This window comes from Porites lutea, chromosome 10 (assembly GCF_958299795.1).
Source record: "Porites lutea chromosome 10, jaPorLute2.1, whole genome shotgun sequence".
Lineage (NCBI taxonomy): Eukaryota > Metazoa > Cnidaria > Anthozoa > Scleractinia > Poritidae > Porites > Porites lutea.
The window spans coordinates 23,732,966-23,746,818 of record NC_133210.1 but is presented as its reverse complement, the minus strand read 5'-3'; the positions used below and the strand labels follow the sequence as shown (position 1 = coordinate 23,746,818).

At 38.8% G+C, this 13,853-nt stretch overlaps 1 protein-coding gene across 3 annotated transcripts in view; it reads right to left on the bottom strand.

Annotated features, from left to right (window-relative positions):
* LOC140950508 (beta-galactosidase-1-like protein 2) overlaps positions 1-13,535 on the bottom strand; it is a 22,752-nt gene extending 9,217 nt beyond the window's left edge. The window contains exons 1-13 of one of the 3 annotated variants that reach the window (XM_073399746.1): positions 13,120-13,535; positions 12,753-12,821; positions 9,432-9,527; positions 8,341-8,449; positions 7,237-7,335; positions 5,990-6,077; positions 5,637-5,701; positions 4,248-4,398; positions 3,705-3,791; positions 2,731-2,829; positions 2,030-2,068; positions 1,681-1,733; positions 882-1,031 (exon numbers count right to left, since the gene is read on the bottom strand). In XM_073399746.1, the coding sequence (XP_073255847.1) occupies positions 882-1,031; positions 1,681-1,733; positions 2,030-2,068; positions 2,731-2,829; positions 3,705-3,791; positions 4,248-4,398; positions 5,637-5,701; positions 5,990-6,077; positions 7,237-7,335; positions 8,341-8,449; positions 9,432-9,527; positions 12,753-12,821; positions 13,120-13,388 (1,374 nt within the window). In that variant the 5' untranslated portion in view covers positions 13,389-13,535. Of the gene's footprint in view, positions 1-881; positions 1,032-1,680; positions 1,734-2,029; positions 2,069-2,730; positions 2,830-3,704; positions 3,792-4,247; positions 4,399-5,636; positions 5,702-5,989; positions 6,078-7,236; positions 7,336-8,340; positions 8,450-9,431; positions 9,528-12,752; positions 12,822-13,087 lie in introns of all 3 variants that reach the window. The other 2 variants (XM_073399748.1, XM_073399747.1) reach the window with 2 other exon arrangements.
* Positions 13,536-13,853: the final 318 nt, after the last annotated feature.

Below are 13,853 nucleotides of genomic sequence, written 5' to 3'. Positions count from 1 at the left end.
AGAGCCGTAATCAACTGTTCGACGTGACTGAACATAAAAGAGGGTCGCCTATCCTTTTTCGGTAACGTGAAGCGTAATTTACGTTTTTATATATTCGTGATTAGTGATTTCTAATACCAGGACAATTTTTACGTGCACTTGAAAGCGGTTTTGGAATTAAGCGTGATTCATGTAACGAAGATTTGAGTTAAATGTGATTCGTGAACTAAACCGTTTTGCGTGACCTGATTTTTTTGTAATACGGCTTAATTTTAAATCGATTTTATTTTGGGCAATTTTTTAAAATTTGCTGTTTCGTTGGCAAGCAAATTGCTACCGTGTAAACTTGCCTTACAACATTCGGGTCATTAGAATTATTACCCATACCCTAACATTTGATTGAGATTTAAAGCAAAAGGAGTTACCTTTGGGGCGTAAACAGGTTAGTCCTGAATATATTTTACGTTGATTTTTTGTAAAACAAAAGATTCGCAAGTTTTTTTGGGCAAACGGGCCAATAAAATTCAAGGTTCAACAGTGCAACCGTTGAAAACTTTAAAACTGTTTGAACTTACCTGACCTCTCAGGTAACGGCCCTCAAATTCATGAATGTTATTGGTCCGTTTGCAAAAAAACTTGAGAATCCTTCGTTTTCAAAAACCGTTGTGATGGGATAATCTTCTCACTGTCTTCTTCCAACTGCCCCAGTTCGAGCGGTCGCACTGTAATAGTTTTAGCTCGCTCAAACTAGTACCAGCGTGCTACTTATTGTAAGTGAGTATAAATAAAGATTCTGTCTATCTAACCCCCTCGCCCAACCATAGACCACCCTATTATCGCGTGTTATTACGACCCTCTTTTTTGGACCGGATGCATTTCCTAAGTGCGTCTCTTGTGGTTACCTGAGCACTATCACTGATATCGTGTATGGTTATTTGCCAAGGCTCCTTCCACAGTTCTGTTCGATATAATATGAAGCCGTATCCTTGTCCGCCATTGTTATTTATTGGCAACATCTCCATCGGCATGACATTGTCACTCTCGATGGAAACCTGCCAACAACGACAACAGAAAAAAAAGCATTCATCAAAAAAAATCATGTCTATAGTGTTTCGCCATCACTGCGGGCTCATCACTGCGCATGACCAATGTGTAGGGTTTCAACGACAGACTACATTCGCCACTTTAGAAACGAGAGGGGAACTGGGCTGAGTTAATTTTCGCAAAGACTTCTGGGAGAAGGAAAAAATTGGCCAATAGCTGACCGGCGCGTCCCCAAAAACGATCCCCGAAACAAAAGCAGGACACATTTCGGCGCCAGTATCCTTCTACTTACTTTTAGGGAGAGAATGTATTGACTTGTATTTGTATATGATTTGTATTTTGCGTGACACAAAAGGAACCTCTGAGGAGCTGAGAATTTTTTCACGCGTAAAGAGGTAAGGAAGCAAACGATAAATGCCAGCAAAAGTTACATTCTGTGTCATTCCACCAGCATTCTAAAGGAGTCACGCCAATGTCTTTTTAAGTATCAGAAATATCACTTGGACAAACCACACAATGCAATACACAATTTTCATTAATTTTGATAAATTAAAATTCATACATGGTTATGAAGCTTGGGAAAACTGAGAAAAAAAATCATCTTGAGGTTCAGAGATGAATAACATGAACTATTATTCGGTAATGAATAATACTCACAAAGAAATGTGTAATATCTGAAAGTCCCAAGCACCTCTGCATCTTTACATTATCTAGACGTGATGAAAGACAAAAAAAACCCGGCTGTTGCTAAAAATAAAAAACAGAAGTAACCCGTGCAAAATCAAGTATTATATACAAAAGCATGCGTGACAGACGCCAGTTATTTTGGTAAGTTTTTGTAGAGCGCGCGAGGGGAACTGGCGAAGGGGAGAGGAGGCCTCCTTTCCTTTCCTCCCCTCAACTCGTGCGCGCGCGTTATCGAAATTTCTCCATTCACCCTACAAAAACCGGCGCCTGCTACGGGGGCTAGTATTTTACAACAGCAAATCACAATAACATAAATTACCATATGCTCTCCTCTCTGGGAATAGAAGACTCTTATCAACTAGGAAGCAAATAATACATCAATCATTAAGAGTAACTTGTGAGACACATCGCAGTCGTATGACACAGTCAGAGCTAATCACAGTTGCTTTACGACTCTCTTTAGAAATCGTTATGAAATTATGAAAGATATATGAAGATTTAGTTAACCCTGCTACGCACAACCAATAAAAATCCTACGAATTTAATAAAATTCTGGCTGAGATAGTTTCAAACTAGTTCCACTTTCAATTTCTTTGTTTCTGATCTTGCAAAAAAGCTGGGTAAGACAAAAAAACTGGTAATCAAACTAGGCGGACCCTGAATTTTATTTCAACGCCACCAAATAAGGGACCAGTCATTATTTATCGCCGGGGGGCGGGGGGAGGATATGGGGCTAAAAAAGGTGAAATTTAGCCGATCCCCCCTTTGAATGTTACTTCACTGAAGTGATTCCCCCTAATAACATTTGATGACTTTCGCGATACCCCCCATGTCTTCATTTTCCAAGCAAATTTGAGTGGTCCCCCCTCTGAATCCTTCCCTTTGGGTTCCCAGTTTACAACTGATCCCCCCTTTTGTTTCCCTAAAAATCAAGTAATTCCCCCAAAATCCTCCCCCCACCCCCCAGGCGATAAATAATGATCGATCCCTAATGTGTGTCAGTACTAGAAAAAGGCCAACCTTTATGATTGGAGCTTGGGTTATACTTTTTAAAAATTTTAGATAAAGCCCAGAACTTCTTTGTCACATCACCAGCTTCTGACAATGGAGCATCATAATCTACAAGGAACAGGTTATAGTCAAAAAAATCCCACACTAGTCAAAAACTGTTATCGTTCAATAGAGCTCAAGAGAGCTTGCTGAGATCCCTGGCCAGTGCAATTAATTTTAGATGTATAGCATGTATACTATAATAGTGTTATGGTAAATCAAAACTGGCAAGAGGCGGCACGTCCATCACCTTGCTGGCGCGGTTGGCTGAGAGGATTTGGTTAACTAAATTCCATCACTCCTGAATATTTACTTCCGTCTCAGTGGGTTCCAGTCCTCGCTGCTACTTATTTACTTCCACGACGGGCCGAATAGGTGTTTACAAGCTGTCACCAAAGTATAGCACAAAACCTATCCGATATGTCACGCTCCACTTTCAAAAAACGGCGCGGCGCAGCTTCGCTTCATCAAAGAAATCGCACAGCCACAACCATTCTTGTCCTATCCGGTATGATTTTCATGGAAGAGCAAAAGCTATTCAGTATAGTGTGAACATAGCCTCAGATTCGTACCCAGTCACTATTTATAAGTCAGATGAGAAGAGAGAAGATTGGATGATAATCGAAGCGCGCGGGGACTTATGGGAAGACAACAGTGTGCCTCCAAACCTCAATCTTCTCCCAGCCCATAAACACATAAATAGCGACTAGGTAAGAGTCTACGTTAGTGTGGAGTGAGCCACCTTGGAGTAAATTGGCCATTCTTTGTCTACGCTTAAGCGTCAGATTTGAATCAAATTGTACTTTGTTTCTAAGGCACTGTTTTGGGACACTATTAAAGACACTGGGTCAAAATTTGTCCCCCAAAACAGTTCCTGGTCTCAAGGACAACGTCAAAATGGCCGACACAGTATTAAAACTGAAGAATCCCAAAGAACATGTTACCATATGACGTAACAACGGCTTGATAAGAGAATTTTCGTATCCAGGGAATGACAAGAGCGCCATTCATAAATCCAAAGTTGGTGCCTCCTGAAAGAAAAAAAGGGAAAGCATCGCTAGTTGAGTCTATTTCTATATGCTGCATTGTAGAGTTTTAGTCATTTAAAGAGTTCTATCGAAAGCAAGTGTACTGAACAGAAGATAGGACCGAAGTTTTCTTTAGTAGAATCGCGGCTCCCAGTTTGGCCTCATGTACGTCTGCGAGCTTTATACACATGACAACACCCGCGGTGGAGCTGACTTTGCTGCGAAAGACTGTATAAGATACTATCAAAAGCTACCTTTCTTAAATGTTAGACACTGAGATAAGGATTATTTTATCAGTACTTTTTCGACTTATGATTACCGTAGATGAATTTTGGCCCTTTTTAACAGCCATTCCTTGTGTGGAATAGGTAAAAAAAAAAGACTAACGAATCAATTCAGTCCGAAAAATAATACTTTTGTGTTTGCTTCGGAAAATATGCCACAAATATTCCGCCATACCGTGAAACATGTAGAGGTTAATGGAGGCTCCAGCCTTAAGAATGTTCAATACCCTTGTGGTAGTCTTTTCAACATCCATTTTGTAGTGACCATCCCCCCAATTATCAAACCATCCTGGCCAAAACTCTGCCACCATCAAAGGTCTATTAGGCTGGAAGACAAACAGCCACATTTACTACCATTGATAATTCAATCGTAGATGGGTAGGAATAATCACGATAAGACTGGAAAAACATAAATTCACTTTTTAAGCGATGTTTTCGCTGCCATGGCGTTGTAAGATTGAGGCTGGTTCACGCACGTGCACTGCACTAAGTATTAAGAAAGTATCACTCTTGTAGTCGTCCTTGTCTTTTTTAATAGAATCTAAAGTTCTCTATTATACCTGAAAAGAGGCTCCGATATCAAAAGGAAGGGGTAGCTGGCCGACTTACTTAGCGTGTTGCGAAAAACACAAAAAGAAACACTGTCATTATGAGTAGGTTTATGCTCTCATATAAAGATCCAATAAAGCCTGAGTCAAGACCAGATTAGTCTTCGTTGAGGTTTTAAATTTGATGTTCTAACGAATATCTGAGTCCCTTTCACTCGGGAGTCTCCCCATCCGGGGTCGACTTCCAAACCATCTAGTGTAAACACAAGAAAAAAGGCAGACGCAGTAAGCGTCTGAGCTTACACATGTATAATCGATGCACTTAACAGACGTCATAGCCATATATGACCCTGTCCACTTTAATAGCCTCCTAAACAAACGTTCTTAGGCCTTTCCCACGAACAGGATGGAGGCTTTAATGGCTTCTACAGTGGAGATGGGACGCACTCAACCTCGCGCTTAATTAACATTCAAACGTTGATCCGTCTAAACGTCCTCTAATTATAAAAACGGCCATTATTGCAATGATCTGCTAACTTCATGGCTCATCTGGTTTTACATGTACAACGTTTCGATCAGAAATCGCATATTCGGGAGAACAAACCCCTGTTTAAGCAGCCACTTTTGAGAAAGGGACAAGTCAACGGTAAAGATAAGTTGGGCACTGAATAGTGAGCCATCTGAAAACAACCTTAGGCGTTCCTGATAATTTTTAAGACCTACAACTGAGCTTGTGCATTGAGGAAGGTGATACAGAAATGAAGCCACAATAATAATATGGTAAAAAGAGGAAATTGAGCTGAAACGTAGACCATTTGAAATTTTCGTTAGGCAACTTCGATATTGTGAGAAGGCACGCGCAAGCGGGACAGAGTTCATACGCGGCTAGACAGCTTTCTTGCGGGCTATGCATTCTTAGACTAGGGAGTAAAAACAATGTGCCATAGAACCAAATTTTACCGATTTAAGGGTGGAATTTCTTGAACTGAGGCTAAGTTAATAAAAAAAATCTTTACCTGCAACTTTTTGAGCCTCTTGATAGAATCAACCTCATCTTTTTGCAAATTCATTGTTAAAAATGCTGCAAGGGGACAAGAATACAAAGACGAAATAAGAAGTTAAATTTGACTAAACAAGCAAGTAAGGACCATTAATATTTCATATCCAAAAAAATATCGCCCATGAAATTAAAAGATATTTGTTCCAGGTAAAAGAAATTACCCTGTAAAATAAAACATTCCCAATATTCTAGGAGTACAACCTAAAATATCATCACCGTGCCCACCTCAATTAGCTTTCACTATTTGTGAGCAACGACAATCAAGTGAAGTGAAGTGAAATGAACTTGAGTGTATAGCACATGTAGTACCTCCTGGCAGACGATATTTTTCTTGCTCCATTATCCCCAGATTATCAGATGTAAACATCAATTCTGTAAGACCTTCATCAACCATCACCTGAAAAAAAGCAAATACATGATAAGACATTCACTTTCAGAGACCCTTAACTATCCTTACCGGCTTGTTGGTTTATTTTGTTACAAACTGAACAATACAAACGAAAGTAATCATACGGAGGTGCTCTAAGAAAAATTGAGGGGATCTGCCAAGTACTATGAAATTGTGAAACCCACTGTGTCCAGCAGGCTTTTAATAATAAAAAGGGGCAGTGTAAAATGCAGACTGTGGACTGATGGCAGACTATTGTTTTTAGGGTTAGAAAACAATGGAACTATTGTTGTCACATACTCATTTGCATGGTGAAATCAATAGTCTGCAGTCTGCATCTTACACTGACCGACAATAAAAACGAAAATTTTCCTAGTCACTTAAGAGGAAAAGTAAGGCACAAGGGGCCACTGGGTGCTGCTGCCCTTTCCCTTGATAAGGTGTTGTGCCAGCATCAATATAGCAAAAAGCTCCATACAAAAACACCCCCTCCACAAAGGAAATGAGGAGTGTCTAGGAGATGTTTTTACACAGAGCCCTACCATACCATTAATCCTCTATTATTTGGCCCAAAACCCCCCATCCCACCCCCCCCCCCTCCCAACTAGGGAGGGTACTTTTTGAAGAAACTTTGAGAGGACAGAGAATGTTTAATTATGTAGTTAAATGAAGTACTGGAAGCCAAAAAAGGAACCAAACTGGGTTGTGTAGCGTTTTACAACTGTCTAACATAAACAAATTTTATTTTACTGCCAAGAAGGCATTAGTTTCAATAGTAATCTACTCCCAGTGGATGCTCACTTAACCACAGGCGAGAAGGCGATAGGACTAGACCAAGATAAGAGAAAAAATAGGGGGGAGGGAGGGACACAAACAAATGAACCACAAAGCAGAACGGGTGTAGACCAACCCATCCCCCCACGAACGCCACCCCACAAGGGGCTTTGACAGTGGATGAATCCAATTCTCCCCTGCCCTTGCAGCCAAACTGGACTAATTTGATTGCACACTTATTTATTTATACACAAAAAGCCACTCTTGAGGGAGAAATGCACAACCATGCCTGAAATAGAGCTCTGCGAGTAATTGGTCAGAATTAAGGCCAGTGTTACCCAGAGCCTCTGGTGCTGGGTTGGTGGAGAGTGAAACACAAAAATCGTTGTCTTACATTTCGTAGGTGAATCATGTATTCAGAGCTTAAGTCCTCTGAATAGCCTCCATACTCATTTTCAACTTGAAAAGCTATAATGGGTCCACCTTTGGAATACTAAAAACAGCCAAAAAATATATATGATTAGAGATACTTTCATATGCAACTATGCAGCTATTTAGTATCATGGAAATTTGGGTTATAGTGTGATACCATTAGAAAAGTTCAACCAGCTTTTTACATTGTAGTGCCCACTGTACTGATGACTGATAAGCTATTACACCATGTTTGAGAGAAAACAACCACACTGTTTGCATGCATACATGTTGTAAGTTTTCTTATATCTCTTGCCTGTTTTTTAATAAAAGCAATTCCCCAACATTTCTAAAAAAAAAAAATTATTGTAGCCTTCTTTCATTAAACATGATTAATTAAGGGATATGAGCAATATTGACAAGATTGGACATTAACTGACAGCCACAACTCCTTTATGAAAAACCATTACTGACTGTCGAATGAGGCTCAATTCCCAGTATTCTTAGACTTAAAGTCATCATTGACAAACTAAATTACACAAAGGCCCTCACAACAAAAACTTTCCCCTAACAACTCAAACTCAAGACATCTGACTCTTAACAACTTCATTATTTGACACCTTAATGTCAAGATACAATAAAATGCTTAATCACTCTTATCTGATACTGGTATGTCTTTTAAAATGTTAGGCAACCAATTTGGCTCCCAAGGGTTCTGCTAATTCTTAGTAAATTATAAACAATTATTATTGGATGATGTTTTTGTGATTTCTGAAACAATTAACGTCGAGGTAAGTGCTATTAGCGGAGGATGATAACACTTACCGAGACATTGATTACCGGTATTCAGGATATTACCAAAAACAGAATCTAATAATATTGTTTTATTATACATTGTTTTGAAGAAAATAACAACAAACACACCATCGCAAGGAACCTGAATTGATAATGTTATTGGAAATCACGCATTGTGCACGCTACCTACAGATTAGTCAATTAATGTGCTAGCAGATAAGTAACTAATATAGTTGCGCTGATTTCCCAAATTAGCTGTTTGTGAGTACAATGTATAATAACACATATTAACCTGCAGTGGGGCCAATATCTCTGCCATTTTCTTCAAATACCTGTCTACAGCCAGGATATAAGGAGTATACATGGATCGCAACTCCATGTTTGGATCATGCAACAGCCAGCTGAAATAAAATTGTGGCATTATTACAAAACATTAGAAGGTAATAGAATTATTACTACTTAGAAATTGAAAAGGTATGAAATAATGCGGTAGTGTTGCTTTGATCCGAAGCTTTGAGATTTTGATCTACTTAACGTCAGTTTTAAATGACCTGTAAGTAGGCTGAAATTAATAATGGACAAAAAAAGTGTCAAAGGACCAAACACAAATTGAATTTTCTAGTTAATGTTATACCACCATTTTTTTCAATAAAAAGGAAACGCCACCAGCAGGTATATGGCTGAGTCCCTGCCTTATTGTTGAGTTATTCCAGTATAATGCTGTTGTCTTAAGGTGGTTCAACCCATACGATTAATCAAGTAGTCACTTACAAGAGGTTATTTTAATAACCTCTTGTAAAACCATCAGGCTAAGATATGGTTGTAGTTCCTTATGAGAGGTGGTTCCTTACAAGAGGTCCTGGCATGGTGGTTACTTACAAGAAGTGTCACAACATAGAGGTTTGACTGTAATTTATTAAATGTTTCTTAGAAACAGTGGTCATAAATAAGTGTAATTAAAAGGAAGGTAAGATTAACAATGGTGAAAGACTGAAAGATTGTAAATTTTAAACTCAGTGAACAAATGTCAAAAAGAAATAATCAGCATGTCACGAGCGTGGGACAAAAAAAATCTGAGTCCCTGACTATAACCCATAACCTTCCAAACACTGGGTGGGGTGCTCTATCCACTGAGCTACTGAAAAATCTCATGGAGAGCAAGGCCTTATACTAGGCTCATATTTGACATGCATCCTGGATACTGCTAGGATCAGAGATCATGTCAAGATCATACTGTATGGTGAAAGAACGAAAGATGATAAATTTTAAGCTCGGAGAACAATTTTTTGTATAATAATAGTAGATGTCTATTGTAGGACTTCTATCATGACATTTAATTTCAACCGCAGAAATGGCTGATTTATTATTCAGCTATAATCTTGCCTTGGAAATCCTCCAAACTCCCACTCAGCACAGATAAAAGGACCAGGACGCACAAACACATATAAACCAATTGTATGAGCTAGGTTGATAAAACGACTGCAATGAAATAGAAAAAGGTGAAAACACCAATTCTGTCATGAAAAGTTGCTTGGATACACATTGTCCTTGTTATATATAATTCCTTCAATTTCATAAATAGAGCAGCTACTTTTGGGAATATATCCTTTACTTAACCTGAGAATTTCAAAACAAAGAACATTTCACGTTTCACAATGACGGAAATACCACACTGATCACCTGTGACTACACAGATCAGGCAGTATATACTTCTGATTGGTTGAAAAAAATTTCCCAGGTGGCACAAAGAAAGACAGCAGGCATAAACCTTAAAAACGCTCCTTATGATGCACAACAGGTTTCTCTCGGAATGGGGAATGAGTGACCTCACCTTAAAATAACGTCACAATAATGAGGGTAATATTGGGATGCTGTTTGAACTGAGGGATGGAGAAATTTATTGTGTCTTTTTTAAGGATGGCACGTAAACTAAGTATATGTTGTGGTTCAATTTTATCCTTATTATAAACTTAAATTTTATTTTCTAGATCTTGCTTTAAACTCATTATCATACATTACCATACCCAAAAAAGAAAAGAAAATTTAAGCCAAGGATAAAATTGAACCACAACATATACCTGAATGTTTGAAAATCGGGTTAGCAAAATGGTCATTCTACTAAACATAGCGTGACCATAAAGCCTTACTTTAATATCTCCTGGGTGCTATTTTACGTGTCCCGAATTGGACAAGTTTAGGTAGGTCCAAAAGAAACAAACTAAATACATTACATGTTGCTGATTGAGGGAGTCACGCTCCAATAACTGAGTTTTATGATTGAGTTGTAAAAATTTCTTCAAAGGCTGATTAAAAGCCTTTATCTGATGCCAGGCAGTAAGTTAGTAGTCCCTTGAAACATTTTAATGAGCCCAAATTTAAAATGATGCAAATTTTAGAACATTATTTTATACTGTAATCTGACCGTGTGAAGTTTCAAACTAGTGTCATTTCAGTCTAGGAATTTTTAAGTTGGGTGAAATGCTGCCAAAAAGTGCCTGGTTAAGGTTTCCATAATGACTTAAATTTTGCATGGATTAGACAGCAAACTGCATGAAACTTAGTACACAAATTATCACCTTCTTATCTGCAAAAACCAGCTTATGGTTCAAAGCCAAGAACCCACTGAAACTAGACCTAGATACAATTTTCCTGAGTTGAGAATTGGTTTTTGGTTTTCAAGGCACAATCAGCCCATCTAAGCACTGATGAAATGTTTTTTTGGCTGGCACAGAATATTTTGGTGCAACAGTTCAACCACTTGACTACATACCTGAGTTCTGCCTGTCAACACCATGCGGAAGTCACACAATCATACACTTTCGCCACACCGATATGACTATCCACAACCATTCATAATCTTCTTACGTTTGACACAAGCGAAATATCATCAAATAACTCGGAAAAACTCAGCCTATTGGCCTGGGTCAAAGTTCACCTTCAAGTTTGCTCTCGTCTAAGAGATTTGATTCCTAGAAGCTTGTTCCCAAGGCCAAAGACTTAAAGGTCACTGTCATGTATGCTGTCATGAAAGTACTGATTATAATAAGCATCATCGGATGCAATAAACCATGAGGTTTTTGATTCAATATGGCTGTTGCAGGGTGCAAAGAAAATCATTTTTACAGCTTGCCATTCGGGCAAGCTGAAGCTAGTATTTACTAGCCCAGACATCATTTCAACTAGCCCCCAAAACATTTTGTTCTTCTGTTATTCAAATTCCTCATAAAACATCACTAGCCCGTAGGGCAAGTTAAAAACAGAATTCACCAGCCCGATAGCAAAATCCACTAGCCCCGGGCTGTCGGACAGTAGTTTCTTTGCACGCTGCTGTTGTGTGATTCAGTACATAACAGTCACCTTAGAAAAGCAAACAATATTGTACCTTTCGGTCTCAGCCCAGATCAGGGTGATTGATCCGTTTATCCAAATAAAACAAGAATCAGTCAGTGTAAAATGCAGACTGCGGACCAGGGGTAATATGCAGACTGTGTGTAAAATGAAGACTGCAGACCGAGAGTAAAACGCAGGCTGGGGTAAAATGCAGACCGAGCATAAACTGTAGTCGCGGAAGGGTTTAAGGGCAAAAAAATCCCTCTATACATGTAAATGAACACTTATACTTGATGACATCTACTTTCACAAATGCATTCCTTTCTTCTCTGGAACGTTGTCGACAACCCAAAAATATAATCACAATCTTGAACCTTTTTTTCCGTCCGAGAGACCTCACGCTTCAACCTTAGACGTGAAGTTTTCGATACACGTGAGCATGAATTGGTACACCACGATGTTTACGCTTAAATTAAAGCTGCTGACCCAAAATACTGTACAGAAAAAATTATGGCAATAAAAAAGGGAGTAAATCATTCCAACAACAAAGAAAGATGTTCTGCAGGAAATTTGGATGACCTTCTATGAAAGTACATTACAAATCAAGGTATGCAGGCTTGAGCTCTTTGGATGTTCATTGAAACTTCTGGCAAATGTGCAATGTACTTTGACTAGGAAGCAAGGTGTGTACAGATACCAGCTAGCTATTTCACCTATTTGGAGAAGAAGGAGCACAAATGTTTAAAAAGTCTATAGTCCTGCGACTTAATGCTCTCAGTCTGCATTTTATCCCTGGTCTGCAGCCTGTAGTCTGCAGTCTACGTTTTACACTGACCGAAACAAGAATATACCATGATATTGGACGATACATACTCTGCGAATTGTATTAACTTTGTCCCATCTAGCAATCTCAGAGCTTTACATGATGCTCTCCAGAAAACTTTTCTCATGGTGATCAGTAACAAAATTATATAAACTGCTAAAGGGCACAAAAACCAGCTTTAGGGGCACACTGATTTCAAATAACTGTCACTTGTGCATGTGTTAAGACAGAGAATTCTGGGTAGGGATAGAAAAACACCCTCTAGGGATGGAGGGGGGAAGACAAAGAACTTGAATTCACGAAATTCCCTCTGCAGGCACTTCTACACAAATCTCTAATCACAAAACAACAACAACCAAAAAAATCAACATAAGCAAACAACACGGTAAAAAGGTTAAGATAGGGGAAGTTGAAAGAAATTACAAATGTTGCTAATCCTGTTTTCATAAATCCAGGTAGATATAATAAGCTTTATACATTATATAGGGCATCATAGTAATTGTAAACACTGATAAAAGCATCGATAAAAGCATTTCCAAAAATAAACTCACGCAATATCTAATCCACCTTCGAAGTTGAAATGTCCCATAACTTCCTCATGCAAATTCCATGGGACGTAACTGAAACAAAAAACGATACTTGGTAATAATAACAGGGCTTCACATCTACATCATCTACATATACATATATAAATAAATAAATGCCAGATTTCTGAAGGGACATGTCGCAAGAACTACCCTCTCCGTCTTCTTGGAAAGAAGGTACCGTCAATGGAGAGTTGCATTAGCTAGGTCAACGATCAGCGCTTTAAAAAGTGGTCGAGATGTTTTCGAGAGTAATTTCCGCGTTCACATTGCCATTCAGTGTTGATTAAACATTACTATACCTTTGGAAATGTCAAACATACTGCAGACTTACGTTTGAACAGTATTCAAACCCATTGCCTTGAGTTTCAGCAGACGATCTTTCCAATATTCAGGAACAACTCTAAAGTAGTGTATAGAACCACTCAGAATTCGAAACTGTTTACCGTCAAGATAAAAATCCCTTCCCACTTCCTTCAAAGAGGGTGTCGTGACAGGTTTGCTCGGAGTCCAAGGTGTGAACTTTAAGAACAAGGCAACTCCGAAGATCACAATGCCCACGGTCGCGTATAGTGGTTTGACGCGAAGGCCAAGGGTTGACATTTCTTCGTCCACGAGCGATCGCTCGATAAGCTAGAATCAGACCAATATAGGCCATACAGTCTTGCCTGACTTCCGTGATTATGGTAACAGTCCTCATTTATGGATAAATGACGGTGCACAATTTCAAAGAATCATCCATCCAGAACCGCTATTAAATTGTGATTCTTCTTTGTCCGCCATTTTGAATTAAAACTGCAAAGAGACCTGGGAACGAAATTGTTTTGGCGGGAAAGTAATAGAGTACTAAAGTGATGACGTCATAAAAGTGAAATTTCTGAAATGATGGGATTTGTCAGGATATTCTGAAAGAACAATGTCTAAGAGGCCTACTTGCCAAAAATGAGCATTTGGGGCAAATTGTCTCTGAGATCGTAGCCCAGTTATACTCAGAAAAGTCCATACAAACCCTTCTAATTTTTTTTTGGGTCGACCCCAAAAAAATTTAGAAGGGTTTGTATGGAGTTT